Raw genomic sequence first — 23,422 nt, 5'->3', positions numbered from 1 at the left:
AAGCATTAGTAATCCATGAGGTGAAATCTCCAAACATGATGGGTTCCAATCTAGTGTTGTTAAGGACAGCAATTTGCATCAGCATTTGTCTCGATAGTTGCTCTGCTTTCATGGACCAGTTTCCTTTCAGGTAATTCGAGATTTCTTTGCCCTGTTGAGAATACTGAGAAAAATTAGCTTGCAAAGGAGTAATGCATAAACCTCTAAGGGAGGAAACACAGGACAGCTGTGTCATATGATATAATGCTTCAATTTATTCTTGGATTAAATCTATCCATTGATTAGCTAATAGAAAGCCAGAGGCCAAGTGGGTAAGACTCTACGATAGGTAGAGTTATCTAGTGTGTGAATGCCTTGCCCCGGCCATGATGGAAAACTACAATTATGCATCATAATTAAAGTTGTGATGTTCAGATCAGCGGAATTATCGACTGATGTGTCTCTGCTGCCTGAAGAGGCTCCTTGGGTAACTTGTCTCAAAGCAGCCAGGATGGCCCCAGTGCCCATAGCACTACTGCTCATAGGATCTAACCAATTAGCCAATGTGGTCCTTCGCAGCCATATAGAAGGCTGGGAGGAATTTTTAAGAGTAAAACATAATGTACGCAACAAGGAAAGATTAGTGGCAGTATACCGTTGGGGCAATTCTCCATTTTGCACTATACAGGGAACATCACGCAAACAGGAGGTGGAGAAAAAAGTTGGCAAAACAGTAGAATTGCTATGAACTGGCATAGGTACTGGCCAGGATCTGGCAATAGCCCACAGGGTGAGTGAATCAACCTGGATTACCATTCCCAGCAATAATAGAGTGCATAGTTCTATCGTCAGGAGGAGCAGGAGGCAGTTTGCGAGTCAAACGCTCAGGTACCCAGATTGGATTGTCTTGATTCTGTGGAAAAACACAACAGCTCCCCTAGATCTCGAAAGCATGGGATCTGGGCCACACAATTCACCAGTTAAGACATCTTTTCACTTTACTTCTATATTAGTCATAGGTGTAGTAGCAGCATGGCGATCCGCAGCAGAGCGGCCATGTGCATCCAAAATTAAGAAATTTAGAGCTAGAGTCTGTTGCTGTAAAAATATATAAAATAGAAAAGAGTATTTGTTTTTACCCCGCTAGGTCCTCACTGTGGTGCCCCAAGATATCTGCTAGATATCTCGGCGGAAATACGGCCCAGCCACACACTTTCCTACACTCAAACCCTCACATGAAAGAACACACAACATCACTTCCAGTGTGATGGCGGCGCGGTGGAGCTTTCGGTGACGTGTGGAGACAGAAAACTGACAAGGAACTCAGACCATTGAGTACGTGTCACTTGAAAAAACCTGAAGAATCTGGTTTATCGGGTCAGCCGACAGCAGAAAATGAAAAGTAGTGTGGCACACATGAAATCCTCTGGTCACGACAGAAGGGAGAGCCACAATTCATACCACAGGAGGAGCTCCTCCCCAGAAGACAGATATACAGAACAAGACCGGTCCCCCCGGGATAGAGACTATTCTGATTACAGCCGGTCAGACTATGAGCGATGCAGAAGAGGATACTCTTACGATGACAGCATGGAATTACGAAGCAGGGACCGAGAGAAACGCAGAGAGAGAGAAAGAGACGCAGACCATCGCAAACGGTCCCGGAAATCCCCGTCTCCAGAAAGGAGGAGCCCAGACCGAGGAGTGAGCCAGAGTTCTACTCAGGAAGAACCGACATCGAAGAAGAAGAAGAAGGATGAGCAGGACCCGCTGCTCACCCGCACCGGGGGAGCGTATATTCCTCCTGCAAAGCTCAGGATGATGCAGGAGCAGATTACGGATAAAAACAGCTTAGCATACCAGAGGATGAGCTGGGAGGCTCTGAAGAAATCCATCAGTGGTCTCATCAACAAGGTCAACATCTCGAATATAAGCATCATTATCCAAGAGCTCCTTCAAGAGAACATCGTCAGAGGGAGAGGACTGCTGTCTAGATCTGTTCTGCAAGCACAGAGCGCTTCTCCCATCTTCACTCACCTTTATGCAGCTTTGGTGGCGATAATCAACTCAAAGTTCCCACAGATTGGAGAACTGATCCTCAAGAGACTAATTATTAATTTTCGGAAAGGATACCGAAGGAACGATAAGCAACTTTGCCTGACTGCTTCAAAATTTGTGGCACATCTAATTAACCAAAATGTGGCACATGAGGTTCTGTGCCTGGAGATGCTCACTTTGCTGCTAGAGAGACCAACAGATGACAGTGTTGAAGTAGCTATCGGCTTCCTCAAGGAGTGTGGTCTCAAATTAACCCAGGTGTCACCAAGGGGAATCAATGCAATCTTTGAACGCCTGCGAAACATTCTGCATGAGTCCAAGATTGACAAAAGAGTCCAGTACATGATTGAAGTGATGTTTGCTGTACGGAAGGATGGATTCAAGGACCACCCTGTTATTCTGGAAGGACTTGACTTAGTGGAAGAGGATGATCTGTTTACACACATGCTCCCCTTGGAGGAAGACTACAATCCAGAAGATGTTCTTAATGTTTTTAAGATGGATCCTAATTTTATGGAGAATGAAGAGAAGTACAAGGTTATTAAAAAAGAAATCCTTGATGAAGGAGACAGTGACTCAAACACAGACCAGGAAGCAGGAAGTAGTGAAGATGAGGAGGAGGAGGAAGACGAGGAGGAAGGAGAAGAGGAGGAAGGAGGACAAAAAGTAACTATTCATGATAAAACAGAAATCAACCTAGTCTCGTTTCGCCGTACAATATATCTTGCTATTCAGTCAAGTTTAGATTTTGAAGAATGTGCACACAAGTTGCTGAAAATGGAGTTTGCTGAGAGCCAAACAAAAGAACTCTGCAACATGATACTTGATTGCTGTGCCCAACAAAGAACCTATGAAAAATTTTTTGGCCTGTTAGCTGGGCGGTTTTGTATGCTGAAAAAAGAGTACATGGAATCATTTGAAAGTATATTCAAGGAACAGTACGATACCATCCACCGCCTAGAGACAAACAAATTGAGAAATGTTGCTAAGATGTTCGCTCACCTTTTATACACAGACTCACTTCCGTGGAGTGTTCTCGAGTGTATAAAGCTGAGTGAAGAGACGACGACATCATCCAGTAGGATTTTTGTCAAGATCTTCTTCCAGGAGCTGTGTGAATACATGGGTCTTCCTAAACTGAATGCGAGGTTAAAGGATGAAACTCTTCAACCGTTCTTTGAAGGACTGTTACCCCGAGACAACCCACGCAACACCCGGTTTGCCATCAACTTCTTCACTTCCATAGGTCTCGGAGGATTGACGGATGAACTTCGAGAACATCTGAAAAATACGCCCAAGGTCATTGTAGCCCAGAAACCAGACGCTGAGCAGAAGAAACCGGTCCTGACATCTTCATCTTCAGAGTCTTCCTCGGGGTCTGATTCCTCTGACTCAGATTCTGACAGCAGCGAGAGCAGCTAAGAGTCCTCCAGTGAAGCGAGCAACTCCTCCTCCTACTCCAGCAGTCAGAGCTCTGCCTCAGCTAAAGGTACAAGAAAGAAAAGACAAGGAAAGGCCAGAGGTGAAGAAGTAGATAAGTTAGCCAGGAGCCACCAGGCACGTGACAGGCAGCGAGAAGGAGGCAGAGAGGACCAAAGGCATCAGGAAGGGAGGACTGAGAGAGCAAGGTCTGAAAGATACAGAGCTCAGAACTCACGAGATGCAGACTGGCGAGATCCCCCAGCAAAGCACATGGAGGACAGAAGTCATGAGAATAGTTACAGCAGAGTTGGCAATGGCCGAGAACAAGGCTCGCACAGAGAGCCAGGAGACAGGCATGGCGAGCCAAAGAAGAAGCAGCGAGAGAGAAGAGATTCTTTTTCTGAAAATGAGAAGCAAAGAACCCGAAATCAGGACAGTGATAATGTTAGAAGAAAAGATCGCTCCAAGTCAAGAGAGAGGAGTAGGAAGCATGCTGGTCATAAAGGAGATGATGACGACAGGTATCAGAACGGTGCTGAGAGACGCTGGGAAAAACCTAGCAGATATGCTGAAAATTCTAGAGAATCAAAGAGAAGTCAGGACCGGAGGAGAGAAAAGTCTCCAACAAAACACAAATAACTCTAATGACAACTGGACTCGCCTTACATTCAGTCCAATGTCCTTTTTACATTGATGGATTTTATAGAGAACTCTGTATAAAGTACCTGTTTGTAAATTGTAAAGATTTTTTTGACATGTTTTATACTTGATATATCTCAAGGTTCTTTGTGTAAAATCATAAAGAAAAGGGACTCAACAAAGGGGTAAATCTTATGTTTTGTGAATAAAAGGAACAAATGTTCATTGAATCATTAAAAAAAAAAAGAACACACAACACAATAATCTTAGATCCAATTGGTAAGATATAATTGCCCACTCAAACATGCAAAGCCCGGTACCATCCATCCCTTGAGAACATTAACAACAACCTATAAATACACAGAGCAGAATCTTAACATCACCTGCCATGGCTTCTCACCTCTCTCAGTCTCCCCTTCTTCTCTAGTAAGAACTAATAACAAAAGGATGGAGAGATGGTTAGGACCTGGGTGTTAGATGCCAAGTGGCTGACATAAGAATTGTAACCGCTTCACCTAGGACTTTCAGGACCTCAGGACCCTTTACCAAACTGTCACACTGGGTTAAAGGCCCATGGAAAAGAAAAGATTAATCCTGACCTTGGCCACAGCCAAAGCCTGAATTCTAAATTTTGATGGGCAAAACAAACTTCTTCACAGTTTGTTGTAGATTCTTTTTGAAACCATTTTAGGGGCTTCCCTGCACCCCAACCTGGGGAATTTGGATCACAGGGGAAGGAACTGGCTGCTGAAGGGATAGGATCAAAGACACTGTCCATGTAGACAGACTCTTCTCTTAGAATAGGGCCAGTGGTAAGGGGAGGGAGGCAGGCTCTCTCAAAGTTCTCTTAATGCACTCTTTTTGTTGTCAAAGCATCAGCACTGGCCAACCGACCCTTTACCTTGAAACTCTTTTCCAGCTGGCTCAGGCCCCTGCCCATGCACAGCCTGCAGCTTGCTTGCCCATGAACCTGCCACCCTCAGCCCCACACTTCCCTACTCTGCGCTGTCCCTTCCTTAGAAGCTGTGAATGTTTAAGCAACAGGAGAATTTTTCTTCAGGATCTAAGATAAAGCTTTTAGGTTCTGATAATGCCTGCTTCAGACAGGGTCACTCGCTAACCTGGAGTCCTTCATACACAACTGTTAACAGCAGCTAGACTGGACAAGTCGAGCAAAGGGAGGAGAATCTCTCCTTGGGAAGGAGGCTCAAGAGAGAAAGATAAAACTCCCTGGCAGAAAACCATTTTTCTCAAGCAAATTATTTTTAACTTCTAAGTTAAGCACCAAGAGGACCAAGTAAAACTCTTTGACGAATAAAGTAAATAGTTCCGTGATTAAGTTTCCAGTTACAAAGATCAGAGGAGGAGAAAGGCCAATACTGAAGGGGCTGCATCCCATTGCCTGGACCAGGGGGAGGTCTATAAGCCCGCAAGGGAAAAACAAGAATCTGGCCAGTAGAGGAGTCAGGGGTGAGTGCTAGCCAACTTTGCATCCCCTGGGCCGGACCTCCTCTGAGGGTTCAGGGGGCAGAGGATTCAGGAGGTTGGACAGCATAAGTGCACAAAGGCGAGGCTACTGTTGAGTCAGGCTCTGTGGGGCTATTAGCCCTGCAGCTTCGGGTACCTGTAGCCGAAAACCCACTCCCCGCTTCTTCTTCCTGTGGAGCAGAGGTCATAAGGCTGCTGGGGAGGAAATGGGGCATAAATACGGGGGAGGAGCTGGCCATTCAGGAGGCTCCCCCACCTCAGGATAGATCTTAGGAGGAGCAGAGGGTACTGAGGATTTTGAACCGGGTTTTGCCAGACCTAGATGTAAGGTTTCTGGTCTAGGTGTGCTCCCAGTTTTTCCTGAAAAACAATAGCTTTAACAAAGAATCATAGTCAGGTCAAAAGAGCCCTCAGGGGGCCAGCCCACACTGAAAGTTGGCCACTCAGAGGTGCACAAAGTCTGCCACTTTCCCTTCTTAACTTCAACTGACATATTATGTGCTCTGTCCCTAACTTGTCCAATAATCTAACATCAGGCTTACGGGAGTCATTACTGTCTGTCCTATCATCACAAAAAAACACTAAACAGACAAACAACAGACAACACAAAGAAACCACAATATCCAGACAACAACTGCTGTGCCTAGTCCACAGGCACCAGCCAAAAGCAGTTTCAGATGAAGTGGTCTTTGAGGTTTCTCTTCCAAGAGGAACACAGAACCTCTTCTACCCAATAGGAGACCACCAGGTGTCCCTGGCTCTCCTGTTGTCCTGAAGCATCCCTCAGGGTGCAGCTTGTGGTCCTCCCGACACGTCTGTTGACCACAGCTTCTGAGCTTTACAGCTCCAGAAAGCGACTGCGAAACCAAAGCACTTTTCAGATACTAACCAGAACCAGAACAGAGACACAGACAGCGGCCGCACACTCAGACACAATTGGGGACCCCCTTACCTCCAAGAAGGTCTTTGAAGTTGTGGGTGGTTGTGAGATCCCGGACGAGCCCCTAAATGAAAGACCATGGGGTGGGGAAGACCCCCACTCAAATCTCGAGACGACGCAACCCCCCAAGAACTCATGAGAACCGAGTCTTGATGTAATAAACAAGAGGTATATTTGAGGAACTAGAGCTCTGGGAACAACACATATCTTACACAGGAGACAGAGGAGTCAACCCTAAGCCCTATTAGGGGAAGGTATTTATAGGGAAAATTACATAGGTAGTTGGCAACAGTCACAGAAAGCAATTTCATTGGTTTGTAACTTGGGCTGAGTTCAACTCTAGGCCACCCTGCTTCTGGGGCAAGTTGACCCTAATTCTCTTTTTTCTTAGGACTGTTGAGTCAGGCCTTATCGAAGCCAGATGATTTGGGATGGCTATAGACAGGCTACATCCCCAAAACATGTTATGTGAGGTGCTTCAGTGTGAGGTGCACTTGTCCTCACAGCAGGGTCAGTGGGGGATAGTTTAAAATCTTTATTCTTTCAGAATCATGGCAGTGATCAAAGAGCTAGTACAAATGGATCTCTATGTGCTGCAGGGCGTCGAAGAGAAGGCGACAGACAAAGAGGTGAAGAAGGCCTACAGACAAATGCACTCTCCTGCCACCCAGATAAAAATCTAGATAACCCCAGAGCAGCTGAACTCTTCCACCAGCTGTCCCAGGCCTTGGAGGTACTGACTGATGCTGCAGCCAGGGCTGCCTATGACAAGGAGAGTAAAGCCAGGAAGCAGGCTGCAGAGAGGACCCAGAGACTTGACGAGAATAGGAAGAAACTGAACCTCCACCTGGAGGCCAGGGAGTGGGAGGCCCAGGCCCAGGGTACTGAGGAAGAGGAGGAGAGCAGGAACACCACCACACTAGAGCAGGAGATGGCTCGATTACGAGAAGAGGGTTCCCGACAGTTGGAAGAGCAGCAGTGGCTGATCCAGGAGCAGATCCGCCAGGACCGAGAACAGAGGCTGAGAGGAAGAACAGAAAATAGAGAGGGCAAAAGAAACCCCAAACTAAAGCTTAAGTGGACGTGCAAGAAGGAGGATGAGTCCCAAGGGGGCTACTCCAGAGATATCCTCCTGAGGCTTTTACATAAGTATGGGGAGGTTCTCAACTTGGTAGTTTCCGGAAGGAAGCCAGGCAATGTCATAGTGGAGATTGCAACTGTCAGAGCTGCGGAGTTGGCCGTCAGAAATGAAGTGGGCCTGGCTGACAACCCTCTGAAGGTTTCCTGGTTGGAGGGACAGCCCCAGGGCACGGTGGACCCCAGTCCCCCAGGACTGTCGAAGGGCTCAGTGTTGTCAGAAAGGGAATATAAGAGTCTGGTCATGATGGGCATGCGTCAGGCCACTGAGTGACGGCAGCTGATGGCGCAGATGCAGCAGGAAGATGAGGTGCGGCCCACGTACCCCGACTTCAGCCTTCCCACCCCACACCCTTTTCTGAGTCATCACCAATAAACTTTTTACAAAACAAACAAAAAGAAAACCAAATATGTATAATATGTAATGGATAATTTCTAATTCTGATGGCCTGTTGCATTTGAATAAAGTTAATTCATTGTTATCAGGGACAAATTCAACAGTCCCTATAGGCAAAATAACCCAGCATTCAACAAATCAGTAATTACGTTAAGAGGTTCAGGATATTCCAATACCATAAGGATAGCACGCAATTCTGACTTCTGAATTGATGTGGACTTTTGACCACCATGCTTATTTTATCTGACTTACATCCTGCCATACCCATCTTGTTTACATCAGAATAAAAAGTTAGCACAGAACACAACATCTTGCTCTCCTCTTGACCCTGCGCAAGCGCAGTACAGGGGGAAGCCTCTGAAAATGTATCCAACATGGCGTCAGAGCAGAAGACGAAGTTATCCACAAACCTGCTGCGCATGAAGTTCATGCAGAGGGGCCTGGACTCGGAAAACCAGAAACAGCTAGAAGAGGAGGAACGGAAGACGATCAGGGATGAGCACTGGTACCTGGATTTGCCGGAGTTGAAGGAGAAGGAGAGCTTCATCATAGAAGAGCAGAGCTTCTCCCTGTGTGAAGATATTCTCTATGGAAGGATGCCTTTCAGAGGCTTTAATCCTGAAGTTGAGAAGTTATTGCTTCAGATGAATTCCAAGAACAGAGTGGCGGCGGCAGAAGAGGAGGAGACTGTAGAGGCTGACGTGTCGGAGGAAGAAATGGCAAGAAGATATGAGACTTTGGAGGGAACAATTGGGAAAATGTTTGCCAAGAATAGGGACTGAGCCAATGATGAAGAAGATGAAAATGGAAATATAAAAGCCATGAAAATTAAGATGTTCTTAAAGCCCGAAGACTAATATGGACGCCTCTGATGCAGTGGATGCTGTGAGAACAGCATGGTCTGAACTCACCCTCCTGTCCTCGGTACTGGTCCCTTCTAAGGAATGCCTAGGGTTGGAAATGTGCTGTTCTTGAGACAGAAGGAGGATAGACGTTCTACATCCTTTTGACGGCATTCGGGGCTTCACATATGTGGGTACACGCCGCTCCCTTGACTTTTGGCCTGATTCTGTGTGAGTATACACACAGACAGGGCACACACCTACACCTGCTCTCAGTTACTCTCCAGGAATGAGGATTGGAGACTAATTCTTGCCTTGGTTTTAATGCCCTTACGTTTATATTTTACTTTTTGAATCATGTCAAGCCAATTCATTTGCTTTGGATTTCAGTATTTGAGAACTTTGAGAAGTGATTGACCAGGAACAGACATGGCTCTCCAGCCCAGAGTATCTGCATGCTCTTAGGTCTTTATGTATAGAATTGTGGGGTTTATGTATTTTAAACAGTCATCTGGATCATTTTTTAATGTTCCATAATAAATGTGTCTCATATAAAAAAGTCGATACCTCTGGAGTTGTTACTACTTCCTAACAATTATGGTAATGATGGAAAATAGTTGATTTTTAAAATGCTTCAAAATCTAGCATTTCCACCAGTCACCAGGTGAGGTCACTGTCAGGAATAGCGTCAGTAGCAGGCACATGCTGCAGAGACACTGGGAAGGATGCTTGCGTTTCTGCAGGCCTAAGAAAATCTTGTGGGAGTGCACTCACTCACACATCATCCTTTTGTGCCTGTGCTGCCTCCTGCTCTTCCCAGCCCCTTGTCTCCCTGAGGCATTTGGGCACCTGGTAGTGAAAGCACGGGGAGCAGGGCAGGGCAGCACTTTCCCTTCCAGTCTATTTCTTTCCCCCTTTTCATCATGGGTACATTCCCAGTCTCATTCACCGAGCCTGAACATTGTTCTCTGCTTGGCTCTTCTTTCCAAGCATTTCAAATTCTAGTCACAAACTCTACGTGCATAGTCAAGTCTGTCATCTTTGCTAGCAGAAGAGAATTGAGTGAACTTTGAGTTTTCAGCTTTCACTCCAAACTTCCAGAATAGTTTATGAACATACAAAGCAAAATCAAAAATCTCCTCCAGTTACACAGTAGGATAGCACCCAGCAACACTACCTGCCATTTTATCCACTTCCTTCAGTAACATTGCTCACCCCTGAGAATCTACAGTTCCCTCTACCACATTAGGAGCAGAGTTACCCATTATGACTAAGGCACTTTGGGTGCCACCTGTAGGCATAAATGTTTTGAAACCTCCTCTTAACCTCTCCTCTAGCCCACCACAGAGCAGGCGTAATGGCAGAGAAAAGTTATTAGGATGTGGGGAAGTGGACCGGCTCGGCAGTCTTTCTCTGGATTGAGCTCCCTCTCCTTGGGCAGCTGTTCAATCCCAGAGTAAACACCAAATACAACTCAGCAGCCACAGTCCAGTCCTCAAGGCAGGCAGAAAACAGGATCGAACCAGCAGCCACAGTCCAGTCCTGCCAGCAAGCAGACACCAGGCAGCTGTACCTAAATCCTGAAGAAACCACCAGGCTGGCCACCAACCTGAGGTCAGGCCACAGAGGTGACAAACTGGTGCTGGAACCTCACGAGCAGTTCTTGGGCAAGCTTCTCTCCATGGCAGCTGTATCACAGGTTGAGCTCAACCACGCTATGTAAGGGGAACCAATACATGCAGTGTCCTTACTGAAGAATGGCCATGTGGAGCAAACCAGTGCTCATCTCCCACAGTCTGTGGGGTCAGATTTATACTCCTTCATCAGGAGCCCTTTTACCTGTCTGCTATATCCAAACACCCTTTCACCTGTGTCCGCTTCAGAAGAAGTCTATGACGTGTTTCCTTAGCAAGACATCCTTTTACCTGTGTGCCTGAGCAAATCATTTGGCAAAATGACCTAGAAGTTTCCTCTTCATATCTCCCTGTTTCTTTAAGAATTGTCCCTTTTTTCCTATTATTAGTGATCAACACGCAATGGGAATTAATGTAAAAACCATCATATTTTCAGTAAAAGCCACATGTATAGAATAGATAAATACTTAACAAAACCTCATGGTTGTATCAATATACAGTATTTAAGAACCACCTTAGGTTCCTATCAATATACGGTACTTCAGAACAATTTAAAATTTCCATCAAAATATAATGCAAACAAAAACTTAAATAGCTTTGCATATGTAATGGTAAGACAAATATCTGAAATTTCTAAGAACATAATTAAAAAATACATTAAATTTCTAATATATAATAATTCAAATAAAATGATTTTTAAATGTTTATCAATCCCTGGTCATAACCAATAATAACCTTTCATCCTAGGTAACAATTATATCACATTAAATGACCAAACCTATACACCCCACATTAAGTGACTAGAGCGACGATCTTCATAAAACTGCTTCCTGCTAAATTGGGGTGAACAATTCCTGTATGGGCCCCAAGGGAGAAAAAAATGGTTAGTTTGGGAAAAGGTAGCTGTAGCATTGGTTGCCCAATCTGTCTTTCTAGTTTCTGTGCTAGCCCTTTTGAAGTTGATTTGCATGCACAGGTAGAAGAATCATTAACTGACACAGTCTGGGAATCACCTGGGCTTGGTGAAGACACTGTCTCAGCTCACAAGAGGTTTCTATTAGTCAGATCTAAACTGTAAAAGGTTCTGTTCCTACCCATAGCTTTTCAATTCTGTATATACAGAAGCATAAACACATCCCCTGGATTCTATTACTGGGTTCCCTTCCCATGTCAACACATCCTTGCATTGCTTGGCCTAGTTACTCAGGTTTCTCAATAACCTCTTCGAGGTGTTGTTCCATTTTCACCAACATTAAGAATATTGAGGGACAGACCCTGCAGACATCACCAACAGCCACCCTAGCCAGAAGCTCGGCGCCACCTCGGATCAGCATCAGCAAATGGCTGGATGATCCTCAGGGTCTGGTGCAGTCCTCACCTTGGGTCTGTCCAACAGTGACCCAGTGCTGTTTTCCGCAGGCATATCAAGAACCATGAGCAGCTTTACTAAGGAAAACTTTGGTTGCCATATCCTTGAGGAAGGCTTTACTGCCAAGGACATTCTACAGCAAAAGAAAAAAAGAAAAAAAAGAAAGAACTCTTCCCTGACAATAAGGAAGCTTTCTATATATCACACCTCGAAGAGATTCTGAAGCAGCATCTGAGATGGCTAAAAGCTCTTGCCTTGTGACTCCCTTCCACAGACAAGTGGAACGACAGCAGAGCTCTAGCTGCAAGTGGGAGAGGATTTGACTGTGCAAGCAAGAGTGGCATTCAGTTGGTGTAGAGGCTTGGGTGCCCCCAGAGAGCATTACCTATGCAAATCCTTGTAACCAAGTGTCTCAAGTCAAGTATGCCGCCACTAATGGAGTCCACATTAGGACCTTGTCAGTGAAATTGAATTAATCAAAGTCATCACAGCACATCCAAAGGCAAAGTTGGTTTTACATATGGACGTTGACACTTCCAGAGCCTTTTGTCGCCTCAATGTCAAGTTTGTTGCCACACTTAAAACCAGCAGGCTTCTCATGGAACAGGCAAAAGACCATCAGCTTCCATGAGGGCAGTAGATGTACTGACCCTGAGACCTTCATGCAGGCAGCATCACACACCCGCTGTGTCTTTGACATGGAATGAGAAGTTGGTTTCAGCGTGGATCTGCTTGAAATTGGTGGTGGCTCTCCTGGATCTGAAGATACAAAGCTTAAATTTGAAGGGAACACAGTGTAATCCACCCAGCTGTGGACGAGGACTTGCCATCCGACTCTGGAGTGAGAACCATAGCTGAGCCGGGCAGATACTGTGTCTCCTCTGCTTTCACAGTTGCAGTCGACATCATTGCCCAGTGAAAGTGTGGAAGGAGCAGCCTGTTCTGATGATGAAGAGGAGTCAATGACCAAGCCTTCATGTATTCTGTGAATGGTGGAGAGTGTATGGGTCGTTTACCTGCATTCCTTATGATCATGCACATAGGAAGGCCTAGGGCAGAAGATTTACTCATCCAGCATCTGGGGAAAATCATGAAGGGTACCCAACTGGTCCCTACAGATCTGTATCTTTGGTGGTTGAATTGTTTGTTAGACTTTATAACCCAGATAACTAGTGGGTCTCCCCTTTATTTTTTCTGGAGCAATCTGTAATACCAAGTATAGTAGAATCTTTTGTTTTACCATGTTCCCTAACCCATCTTTATCAGAATCAGCCAACAGAATGTCTTCTGTAAAATGGTAAATGAGAGATGGAGGGAATTGCTTACAAATAATTGTGAATGGTTGTTACACAAAAATATGACAAAGTTGGACTATTTAACATTCCCTTTGGACAAACTTTGCAGTTTTCTCTTTAGGGGATGACTATTATTCGAACTAGGTAGGGAGAATGCAAACCTTCCCCTGTCTTTCTCATGCAAGGGTATTTTGAAGAACAATCTTGCAAGCCAATTCTTACCATAAGCTATGATGTGGTAACAAAGATGTAAAGACGTCCAGACTATAAAGAACCTGTGCTCTGTTACCTGTATTAATCCTTCCCCAGGAGTAACTACCATGTCACCCTAATTCCCTCATTTGCTGTCCCTGGAACTGCAGGGCTACTATTTTGAGAACTCAATTGTTGTAAAACGACCCTTCCCGATATAAGCTTAAGTGTATGTCAGCCACATAAGGTCTCAATTTCTCTTTTTGCCCTTCTGGTCCTACACAGGCAATCAATTGGACACAATGCTATTTGAAAGAACAAACTCCCATAAATTGCATCAAAACCTGAGGTAGCCAATGTGGATTCCAAGACTTTTGGGAAAGTAACATCAGCTCCTGTATGTACCAACCCTTCTATGCACACACCCATATTTGGACAATCTATATCTATAATCATAGACCTGTGTGCCAGAGCACATGTTTCCCAGTGCTCCCAAACGCCCCTGTTCATGCCACAGGAACAGCCTTCCCCCTGTTGTAGGGAAACAGCTGAGCAGTTCTATCTCCTTCCTCCCCTTTAGGTGGTTTTATTTCTTCCTTGGGATCCCCATCTACTACCCCTGGATACACCATGAGTCCATGAGAAGTGAATCCACTTCTTCCCAAGATTATTCCCACTGTCCATGAAGGTAAGGGACCATCGACACCAGTGGTCCACTTATATCATGTGACTTTTAGGGATAATGTAAGAGGGATCAATGGCCAGATCAAAGCTACACTTTCTCTGTAGCCATGGATAAGATCAGAAATACCTACTTTTCTTGCCTGCTTGGTACCTCCTGACTGACAAAAAGGAAAATTACTCCATTGTTTGCTGAGGGGCCTCTAGCTTACAGGGCTGCCTGTAGTTTTACAATCACCACCACCTCAGCCCAGGACTGCATCAATGCTACCAGCCCCTCCTGCCTTTCTTCTTCTTCCACGATGCTGAGTTCTGGGATTGGCCACTGCCAACCCTAACCCGGCCTCTTTCTCTCTCCACCACTGCTTTGTGGGTTCTTGCAACCAGCTTGCCCCTGAGACCTTTGATACTGTGGAGAAGAGATACAGGGCTGGAGAGATGGCTCAGGGGTTAAGAGCACTGACTGCTCTTCCAGGGGTCTGACTTCAATTGCCAGCAAGAAAAAGGTGACTCACAACCACCTGTAATGGATGTCATGCCCTCTTATCACCTCTTATCCCTGACAGCGTACTCACAGGCAGTAATCTTTAAAAAAAATATTTTATAACTTGCCTACCAGGCACAATTTCTACACAAAGATAATGCAGGCCTTCCAGGAGGGAGTTACCAGTTCATTATCTCGGTCTCCTCCTCCTCTAAACTTGAGGCTTGTTCTACCATCTCCTGCCAGGTATCTCTGACCACCCTCCCAAGGCTGCAGAGCCTGCTTTTCCCGAGCCCTTACATGATTACTGTTGGTACTCTCCCCATGCTTATAAACATAGGTACCTCAGGACAGCCAGATATTCTCTAACCCACAGTTGCCTGACAACAGACAGATGTGCCTGACAGTGGCCTATGCACTCTGCTACTCTCTCATTAAGGTTCTCCATGTGGAACAATGGTGGCTGGGTGTGTTCTGTCCAGGCATGGGGCAAGATTCAAAATCCAAACACTGGTTCCGAAACCCTGGGTCAAACCAGGAACCTTAACATTGGTGCCTTCACTCGGATGCCCCCAGGTGAGCATTTTGATTTCCCCCTGCCCACATTGCCTGGTTCTTCCACCATCCCTCTACTGACCCTGAGGCACAGGATAGGCCTTTCCCAACACATGCCTCTGCTGCCCGCTGCAACTGCCAGCTTATCCTGCAGAACCTTGGTGGAGGTGGAGGGAACCTGTGCACTAACACCTCGTTGCTGCATTGCCCACAGTTCACACTGGTCTGTGGGCACAGCTGCAGTTGCTCACCATTGGCTCTGTGTTCTCCCTGGCTTGGCAAGGAAGAATGGAGATGCATGCCACTTCTGTGCACATGGCTGGAGATTGCCTCCAAGCGTCCTGCTGTTGGGCCCTGCCATTACATCTGCTGCCACTTCTGTGAACATCACAGTGATTTGATCGCAGCTGCTGCCACAACATCGACCCAATCAAACCACCAATGCTTGCTGGCTGCCTGGGACCTCAGGACTTACACCACTCCAGCAGGTCTCCCCTTGGCCAGGATGCCCTGCTTTTAGCTGCCCACCAAGCAGAGCGCCCTCTTCAAGCACATGTAGGTGAGCAGTATTTACTCCACCTCTGTGTGCTTTTTTTTTTTTTTACCTCAGAGCTTGACTTTCCACGGGGTATACACACAGGGTTTCAGGAGAGCGTTCTTGAGCTTGGAGCTACCTGTGCTACCTCTGGGGATAGATCCTTTCATGGAGCCTCCTTCTAGGATCTTTTCCTTGAGTGAGACTTTCTCTCTTTGAGATGGATTAATGTCAGCCTAGGCCTGGATAGACTGCTCTCTGGCCCAAGAGCACCAGCTCTAAATCTAGCCCGAGCACAAGTTGGGGCAATTAATCCCTATTCTCACCCATGGGTCTATAGGTCTTCAATGCCTGTCCCCATTTCCTGGGATGTTTTGGTCTAATTTACACTAACCAGAAACCATTATCTGTCTGGCCCCATTCCCAGGCCTCCCTCTTCTCCCATGCTTGTTGCTGTAGCTCCTGGTTCCTGCCCTGTGAAAAGCAGGTCTGACCCCGTTTAGGAGGAACCCTGTCTATCAGGCCTGTTTTCCGCGTCTCTGGGACCCGAAGACCCTTGTATAAGCCAGCTCTCTTCTGTCCAGGACTTTGCTCCAGCGTGCTAACAATACCAACTGCACACATTGCCCCAGCTGTCCACACCACTGTCCCAACTGCAAGTACTTGAGCACTCCCGCTTATACCTTGCTCTGCCGATCTTGAAGAATGGACACCTATGAGCTACAGGAATCCCACTCAGACCTATTCTTATGGACCAAATAGATTCCACTCAGATAAGTGCATCTGCCTAAATATCCACTTACTACCTATTCCAAAGGGTGGGAGTCCTCTGGTTTTTAAATTTCCATCTAAGAAAAAGTTTACTTATCTCCTGCAACATGCTTAATTTTATTCTCTGCCTATAATAAGTATGTATGTTCCAGCACCTCATCAAGTCCAGGTGCTTACTACACCCAGGACAGCCCCAGAGAAGAGACCTCCAGATGTTCCAATCTCCTCTCAGACACAGATGCCTCTATTGGATCGGTTACTTCTGACCTATCCTCTGACGGTTCCACAGACCCTGGACAACAGGGAGACAGCCAACTCTAGGACTGTACAAACTTCCCCATACCATTTTTCTAGGTTCCCTAGAGACAAGTCACCACAGAGCAAGCAAGAAGTAGTAGTCAGATCACCTCAACCCAATTCCTGCTTCACCCTTGCTGCTGATTTTTTTTAATTAAAGTAAAACAGGGGAATGTTGGTGTTCTGTCTAAGCTCCAAGAGCACAGCTACATGGGAACAGCCAGGTACGCTCCACCCAACAAATGCCTGGCAACAGCCACCTGTGCCTGACACTCTCAAAGGGGCTACTTGCCCTCTTACCCTCTCTTACTTCTCTCTTACTCTTTCTTTACTGCTCCTGCCCCTTTTCCAATCCCCCACTTCATGTTCCCATGGCCGGCAAACATTTTGGCTCTACTACTCTAAACATTAAAGTTCTCCACGTGGAAACATGGTGGCGTGGCATGCTCTGTCCAGGCACAGGCCAAGATTCAAATCCCTAACAATTATTATGTCCATCTTCCTCCAAAGAGAGAAGGACAGAGAAGAGAGGGGCAGAGAAGATGGAGATGAAGCAGATCCATGTGGCTCTTAGACTGCCAATCCTTTGACCAATGTCTGCCTTTTGCACAGAGGCTGCAGTAGCCTGGAATCCTCTGTAGCTCACAATAACCAGAACCTGCCTGTTCTTAGCTAGGATTACCATATTCGCTACAATCATTGCACTTGTTATTTTGAAATCTGGATACTTTGGCCTTACAATGTCTTTGTAAATGACCCAATGGACCTCAATTAAAACATCAAGCATTTTGATTGCTGATAAATCTAGCCACCATTTGCTGTATGATGTTGGCATTATACTCATGACAAGCAATACCAGTGGTTTCCCTTATCCATTCATCTATAGGGGCTCTACATGGCTTTCAATGGTCTAACTGCTCTCTCACATTTGGTGTTTGCATTCTCAAAGACATATTTCTATCAATGAATTTCTGTTTTTAAAGTCTGATATGGTTATATTCACAGTTGAACTCAACCTCTGTAAGAATTCTCTAAAGGATTCTTCAGAATCCTATTATAGTAAAAGAAAATTTCCTCCAGATCCTGCAACCAAATCCCAAGCTCCTAACGTTGCAACGCACCATTGTTCAATTTCACTGTCAGATCTGATTTATTCCCCTAAGACAGCATGATGCCCATCATCAAGCAGCTCGTCTTCAGTAACAGTTATTCCACTTGTTAATTACAGGGCTGGTTCTGTATCTTCATGCCTCCACCATGAAAACCATTGTCATTGTTGACCAGCTGACAACAACCCGTTCCATCTAATCTTGTGGGATCACCTCACTCTGTGGCCTAGTTATTTAGTGTTTCATTAATATAGGAAGAGTGTAAATGATACAAAGCAACAGATTCTTCAAAATGCTTTAAATCTAGCATTTCTATCAGTTGAAGGGTCAGCTCAGTGGCAGGAATAGCATCAGTAACAGACACATGCTGCAGAGACACTGGGACGGATGCAGGTGCCTCTGGAGGCCCAAGGAAAAGTTGTGGTAATGCACTCACTTATACATTACCAGTTTGTGCCTGTGCTGCCTCCTGGTCTTCCCAGCCCCTTGTCTCCCTGAGGCATTTGGGCACCTGGTAGTGAAAGCTCCAGGAGCAGGGCAGGGCAGCACTTTCCCTTCCACTCTATTTCTTTCCCTCTCCTTCATGGGGTACATTCCCAGTCTCATTCACCAAGCCTTGTTCTCCCCCTGGCTCTTTTTCCTTTCCAAGCATTTCCACTTCTAGTCACACACTCTATGTGCATAGCCAATCTGCAATCTTTTCTAGCAGAAGAGAATCGCGTGAATTTTTAAGTTTTTGGGTTTTATTACAAATTTTCAAAATAGTGGATGAAGACTATATGCGAATCCAAAACACCCCCTCCAGGACACTATCAGAGGACACCCAGCCAATGTAGCTGCCATTTTACCAATTTCCTTCAGTAACATTGCTCACCCCTCATCATCTACAGTTCCCTCTACCACATTAGAAGCAGAGTTACCTGTTATGCCTAAGGCACTTTGGGTGCCACCTGTAGGCATAAATGCTTTGAAACCTCTAATGCTCTCCTCTAGCCCACAGGAGAGCAGAGGTAGTGGAGAGAAAAGTTATTAGGATGTGGGCAAGTGGACCTGCTCAGCAGCAGTTTTCTAGGATTGAGCTCCCTCTCCTTGGGCAGCTGTTCTCTTCCAGAGCAAACACCAAACAGGACTCAGCAGCTATAGACCAGTCCTCTAGGCAGGCAGAAAACAGGCACGAACGAGCAGCCACAGTCCAGTCCATTCAGGAAGCAGACACCAGGCAGATATACTTCAATCATGAAGAAACCACCAGGCTGGCCACTGACCTAAGGTCAGGCCACAGAAGTGACAAGCTGCTGCAGGAAACTCATAAGTTCTGGGGCGAGCTTCTCTCCATGGCAGCTTTATCACAAGTTGAGCTCAACCATGCTATGTAAGGGGAACAATTGCATGGAGTGTCTTTACTGAAGAATGGCGAGGTGGAGCAAACCAAAGCTCAGTGCTCATCTCCCACAGTCTGTGGGGTCAGATTTATGCTCCTTCATCAGGAGCCCTTTCATCTATCTGCTATATCCAAACATCCTTTCACCTGTGTCTGCTTCAGGAAAAGTCTATGACATGCGTTTGCTATAGCAAGACATCCTTTCACCTGTGTGCCCCAGCAAAACATCCTTTGGCAAAATTACCTTTTTAAAGACCTAGAAGTCTCCTCTTCATATACCCCTTTTTCTTTAAGAATTGTCCTATTCACTATCATTAGCAATCTATACACATTGGAAATTATTTTAAGAACCATCACACTTTCTATTAATGCCACTTGTATAGTAAAGTCAAATGATTAACAAAACCTTACCTTTCTATCAATATACAATACTTAAAAAAAAACACCTCAGGTTTCTATCAATATACAATACTTCAAAACAATTGAAAATTTCCATCAAAATACAGTGCAAACAAAAACTTCAATTATTTCCATAAGTAATGGTAAAACAGAAATCTGAAATTTCTAAGAACATAATCAAACAAAAATACCTTAAAGTTTTATTATACAGTAATTCCAATAAAATGACTTTAAATGTTTATCAATCTCTGGTCATAACCAATAATAACCTTTCGTCCTAGATAACTATTGTATCACATCAAATGACCAAACCTATCCACCCCCACCTTAAGGGACTAGGGCGACGATCTTCAGAAAACTGCTTCCTGCTGAATTTTGGTGAAGAATTCCTGAATGGGCCCCAAGGAGAAATAAATGGTTAGTTTGAGAAAAGGTAGCTGTAGCATTTGTTACCCAATCTGTCTCTCTAGTTTCTGTGCTAGCCCTTTTGAAGTTGATCTGCATGCACAGTTAGGAGAAACCAGTAACTGACACAGTCTATGAGTCACCTGGGATGTTTGCTTTGGAAAGACACTGACTCAGCTCACAAGAGGTTTCTCCTAATCAGATCTATCTTTATAGGCTTCTATTCATAGCCATTTTCCCCTGTCTGTAGATGCATAAGCATAACCACATCCCCTTCATACTGTTACAGGCTCCCTTCCCCTGTCAACACCTCCTTACATTGGTTGACCAAGTTCCTCAGTATTTTCAATAACCTCTCTTGGGTGGTGTTGTTCCATTTTCACCAATAGCAAGAACACTGAGGGTCAGTCCCTGCAGACATCACCAACAGCCACCATAGGCAGAAGCTTGGTGCCCCTGGGATCAGCTTCTACAAATGGCCAGATGATCCTCAGGGTTTGGATGGTGTCCTCACCATCGGTCTGACCAGCTGTGGCCCAGGGCTATTTTCTGTAAGCATATCGAGAACCATGAGCAGCTTTACTAAGGAGAAGATTGATTGCCATATCCTCAATGAAGGCTTTACTGCCAAGGACATACTACACCAAAAAAAAAAAAAAAAAAAAAAAAAAAAAAAAAAAAAAAAAAAGAGGAACAGTCTTCCCCTGATAAGGATGCTTTCTATGTTGCAGACCTGGAAGACATTCCAAAGCAGCTTGTGGGGTGGCTAAAATCTCTTGCCCACTAACTCCCTTCCACAGACAAGTGGAATGACAGCAGAGCTCTAGCTGCAACTGGGAGAGTACTTGCCTGTGCAAGCAAGAGTGACATTCTGTTGCTGGAGAGGCTTGGGGTGCCTCCAGAGAGCATTACCTATGCAAATCCCTGTAAACCAGTGTCTCAAATCAACTATACCGCCACTAATGGAGTCCACATTAGATTTTTAACAATGAAATCGAAGAAAGTCACCAGAGCACATCCAAAGGAAAATTTGGTTTTGCAGTTAGATGTTGACACTTCCAAAGCATTTTGTCACCTAAATGTTAAGTTTGGTGCCACACTCAAACCCTGCCAGCTTCTCATGGAACAAGCGAAAGCTCCAAAGATTGACATCATTGACCTCAGCTTCCATATTTTACCAATAATTTGTCAATTCCTATAAATTGCATCAAAACCTGAAGTGGCCAATCTGGATTCCAAGAATGTTGGGAAAGTATACTAGCATCAGCTCCTGTATCAACCAGCCTTTCTATGTCAACACACATATTTGGACAATCTGGGGTCTCTGATCAGAGACCTTTGTTTGCCAGAGCACACGTTTCCTAGTGCTCCCAAAAGCCCCTTTTCTTTTTTTTTTTTTTTTTTTTTTTCGGAGCTGGGGACCGAACCCAGGGCCTTGCGCTTCCTAGGCAAGCGCTCTACCACTGAGCTAAATCCCCAGCCCCCAAAAGCCCCTTTTCATTCCACAGGAGCACCCTTGCTCCTGATGTAGGGAAATAACTCAGCCATTCGATCTCCTTTCTCACCTTTGGCAGGTTTTATTTATTTCTTGCCATCCCCATCTACTAAACCAGGATAGACCATAAGTCATTGAGGAGTGAATCCACTTCTTCCCAAGATTATTCCCACTGTCCCTGAAGGTAAAGGACCATACATACCAGTGGGTAACTTACAATCTTCCTCTTTGGGGGTAATGAAAGAGGGATCTGTGCCCAGATCCAAAGCTAACCTTTCTTCTGCAGCCATGTATAAGATCAGAAACACCTTATGCTTCATACGTACAGACTGAGCACAAGGAAAACTTCAACTGTTTGTTCTGGGACTCAGGCTGACAGGCCCTCAGTGTTCCCTATAGTTTTAAAATCACTACCACCTTAGCAGCCCAGGCCTAAGGCCAATGATACCAGCTCCTCCTGCCTTTCCTTCTCTTCCACGTTGCTTAGTTATGGGATTGTCCTCTGCCAACCCTAACCTGGCCTCTTTCTCTACACATCACTGCTCTGGGGTTCCTGCCACCAGCTTTCCTCTGAGCCCTTTGAATCTGGGGACAAAAAACACAGGGCTGGAGGTATTGCACAGAGGTTAAGAGCACTGACTGCTCTCCCAGAGTTTGACTTTAAATCCCAGAAAACACATGGTGGCTCACAACCAGTTGTTTTGGGATCTGAGGCCCTCTTCTGGTGTTGTCTGAAGACAGGGACAGTATACTCACATGAAAAAAATCTCAAAAAAAAAAAAAGACTTCATAATTTGCCTACTAAGCACAGTTGCTATGCAAAGATAAGGCAGGCCTTCCCGGTGGGAGTTACCAGTACATTAACATTGGTGCTGTTCACTCCGATGTCCTGCATGAGGATTTTGATTTTCCCCTTGCTCAGATGTCCTGATGCTCCCACCACCCTGCCACCAACTCAGGGGTAGAGGACAGGCCTTTCCCACTCCATGCCTCTGCTCCCCAAGGCAGTCCACAGCCTGCCCTGGGATGCTTAAGGCCAGGAACTCGGAGCATCAGTCGAGATGGATGGAACCATGCACTCCTGCCACATCGCCCCACTGCCCGAAGTCCACTCTGGGCCCAGGGCCCAGGGCCCAGTCACACTTGCTTGCCATGGACTACTCACTCACACTGGCTGTGGCAGGAAAAATGGAGGTTTATGCCATTCCTATGCACATAACTGGAGATTGTCAACAAGCATCCTGCTGATGGACACTGTCATTAAAACTTCTGTGGCTTCTGCAAGTATCAGAGGGATTCGATCAGAGCTGCCGCCTCACCATCTACATCAGACCACCACCATCTGTTGGCTGCTGTAGGCCCTCAGGACTTACACCACTCCTCAGGCTTCCCCATCGCCATGACACCCTGCTAATAGCTGTCCACCCACGAGAGTGCCCTCTTCAGCATGTGCTGGTGAGTGGTACTTACTCAAACTCTGTGCACTTTCTTTACCTCAGGGCTTGACTTTCCGTGGTGAACACATGGTTTCAGGAGAGCATTCTTGAGCTTGGAGAGCTAGCTGTGCTGCTTCTGGGGATAGATCCTTTCATGGAGCCTCCCCTTCTAGGACTTTTCCCTTGGGTGAGACCTCTTTCTTCTTTTGAGACAGTTTAATGCCAGGCCGGGCCTGGATAGACTGTTCTCAGGCTCAGGAGCACTGGCTCTAACTTTAGACCCAGCACAAGTCAGGGTAATTAATCACTATTCTCACCCATGGGTCTCTAGATCTTTATTGCCTGTCCCCATGTCCTGGGATGTAATTTACACTAAACAGAAAACAGTATCTCTGTCTGGTCTCATACCTAGGCCTCCCTCTTCACCCTTCTTTGTTGCTTTAGGTCCTGGTTTGTGCCTGAGCAAATCATTTGGCAAAATT

At 45.6% G+C, this 23,422-nt stretch overlaps 2 protein-coding genes and 2 pseudogenes across 2 annotated transcripts; all 4 read left to right on the top strand.

Moving 5' to 3' along the window:
- Positions 1–1,249: 1,249 nt before the first annotated feature.
- On the top strand, positions 1,250–4,328 carry LOC134479418 (pre-mRNA-splicing factor CWC22 homolog). The gene has a single exon (XM_063262778.1). The coding sequence runs from the start codon at positions 1,375–1,377 to the stop codon at positions 3,457–3,459; it is 2,085 nt and encodes a 694-aa protein (XP_063118848.1). The 5' UTR covers positions 1,250–1,374; the 3' UTR covers positions 3,460–4,328.
- A 2,670-nt stretch (positions 4,329–6,998) lies between these two features.
- Positions 6,999–8,039, top strand: LOC134479138 (dnaJ homolog subfamily C member 17-like; annotated as a pseudogene).
- A 395-nt stretch (positions 8,040–8,434) lies between these two features.
- Positions 8,435–8,854, top strand: LOC134479440 (M-phase phosphoprotein 6-like). Its single transcript, XM_063262792.1, has one exon. The coding sequence runs from the start codon at positions 8,435–8,437 to the stop codon at positions 8,840–8,842; it is 408 nt and encodes a 135-aa protein (XP_063118862.1). The 3' UTR covers positions 8,843–8,854.
- Positions 8,855–11,969: 3,115 nt separating this feature from the next.
- Positions 11,970–12,958, top strand: LOC134479424 (ornithine decarboxylase-like; annotated as a pseudogene).
- The last annotated feature ends 10,464 nt before the right edge of the window (positions 12,959–23,422 follow it).

The sequence above is a fragment of the Rattus norvegicus genome, chromosome 6, assembly GCF_036323735.1.
Source record: "Rattus norvegicus strain BN/NHsdMcwi chromosome 6, GRCr8, whole genome shotgun sequence".
Classification (NCBI taxonomy): domain Eukaryota; kingdom Metazoa; phylum Chordata; class Mammalia; order Rodentia; family Muridae; genus Rattus; species Rattus norvegicus.
The sequence above is the reverse complement of the archived record's forward strand: the minus strand, read 5'-3'. Positions and strand labels throughout refer to the sequence as shown.